The 1,819-nt window shown below is 43.2% G+C and overlaps 1 protein-coding gene across 1 annotated transcript in view; it reads left to right on the top strand.

The window, feature by feature from the left end:
* The window catches only part of ARL9 (ADP ribosylation factor like GTPase 9), a 16,591-nt gene that overhangs the window by 11,271 nt on the left and 3,501 nt on the right, over window positions 1-1,819 (top strand). Inside the window, exon 3 of the mRNA XM_017518494.2 lies at window positions 633-808. Coding sequence (XP_017373983.1) covers window positions 633-808 — 176 coding nt within the window. The remainder of the gene's footprint in view (window positions 1-632; window positions 809-1,819) is intronic.

The following is a 1,819-nucleotide window of genomic DNA, read 5'->3' as shown; positions in this document are numbered from 1 at the left end:
AGATAACGGGGCCTCACTCTGGAGTACAGTGGCACAAACACAGCTCACTGTAGCCATGTTCAAGCCACTGCACTTCCTGGACTCAGGCGATCCTCCCACTTCAACCTCCCTAGTCACTGGCACCTCAGGCATGCACCACCACACGAGCTCATTTTTTAGTTTTTATTTTTGTAGAGACAGGGCCTCACCCTGTTGCCCAGGCTGGTCTTGAACTACTGGGCTCAAGCAGTCCTCCTGCCTCAGCCTCCCAAAATGTTGGGATTATAGGTGTGAGCCACTGCACCTGACCTTACTCGCATTTTCTGAGCCATAACTGATAAACATTGCAGTGGCTGACATGGCTGCTGTATACAATGGGATCAGGAGACATCCACTGCAGTATTTAGCATCTCTCTTCAGACCGTTTGTGATACAGTAAAATGAATGGACCACTTGCAAATGTTCTTCTCACCAACCAGTTTCCTGCTAACATACCTCTGGTCACTCAGGACTGCGTACACTCTAACACAGTGATATTTTATCAAAATATCTGTCTTGTGCTCAGAAATCTAGATGTGCCCTGCCTGCTCCCTGGGTGCGTGCTTCTGTGATTTGTGTGTGTGTGTGTCTTCTTCCTCTGCTATTCTCTGCAGTTGGTGGCAGTGAACCTTTTCGTTCCTACTCGGAGACCTACCTATCCAATGGATTGTTGCTGATCTTTGTGGTGGATTCAGCAGATCACAGACGATTACCTGAAGCCAAGAAATACCTTCATCAGTTAATTTCAGCAAACCCAGTACTTCCTCTGGTTGTATTTGCAAACAAACAGGTAAAAATCTATGCAAATATAAATTGTACTCAATAGTTTTGTTATTAATACAAGAAATGTATACTTTTAGTAGCTAGTCAACAGTATGCTATATATTTAATTCAATTTATATTTATTAGAGGCCTTGGATTATAAACACCTTGAGGGTAGAGACTATTATTCCTCTTTGTGTCACTTGTAACACCTAGCATACTGTTTTGTGCATTCTAGGAATTCAACAGGTGTGTGTTGAACTTACTTCAATAAATATATATTAATCGTTAAATTTGATTCAACAGAATATTTGAGTGGGTGCCATGTATAAAGAAATCGTTTTGCTTTAGATCAATTAGACTAATCTGAACTTATTTTACATATGCATTAAAAATATCAATTATACATGGATAATTTGGAACTCTTGTGAACCATTGGTGAGAACGTAAAATGACAGAGCTGCTATGGAAAATAGTAACATAGGTCCTCAAAAAAATCAAAAATAGAATTCCCAGGTTGGGCGTTGTGTTGGCTTACGCCTGTAATCCCAGCACTCTGGGAGGCTGAGGCAGGTGGATCAAAAGGTCAGGAGTTTGATATTAGCCTGGCCAACATGGTGAAACCCTATCTGTACTAAAAATACAAAAGTTAGCCGGGTGTGGTGGCAGGCATCTGTAATCCCAGCTACTTGGGAGGCTAAGGCAGTAGAATTGCTTGAACCCGGGAGGCGGAGGTTGCAATGAGCCGAGATTGCACCACTGCACGCCAACCTGGGCGACAGAGCAAAACTCTGTCTCAAAAAAAAAAAAAAAAAAAAAATGGACTTTCCATATGACGCAGCAATTCCACTTCTAGGTATGTAGCATAAAGAATTAAAAGCAAGGCCAGGCGCGGTGGCTCAAGCCTGTAATCCCAGCACTGTGGGAGGCCAAGGCGGGTGGATCACGAGGTCAAGAGATCAAGACCATCCTGGTCAACATGGTGAAACCCCGTCTCTACTAAAAATACAAAAAATCAGCTGGGCCTGGTGGCGCGTGC

The sequence above is a fragment of the Cebus imitator genome, unplaced genomic scaffold (assembly GCF_001604975.1).
Source record: "Cebus imitator isolate Cc_AM_T3 unplaced genomic scaffold, Cebus_imitator-1.0 Scaffold682, whole genome shotgun sequence".
Lineage (NCBI taxonomy): Eukaryota > Metazoa > Chordata > Mammalia > Primates > Cebidae > Cebus > Cebus imitator.
Note: the sequence above shows the minus strand (reverse complement) of the source record. Positions and strands in the feature narration are given on the sequence as shown.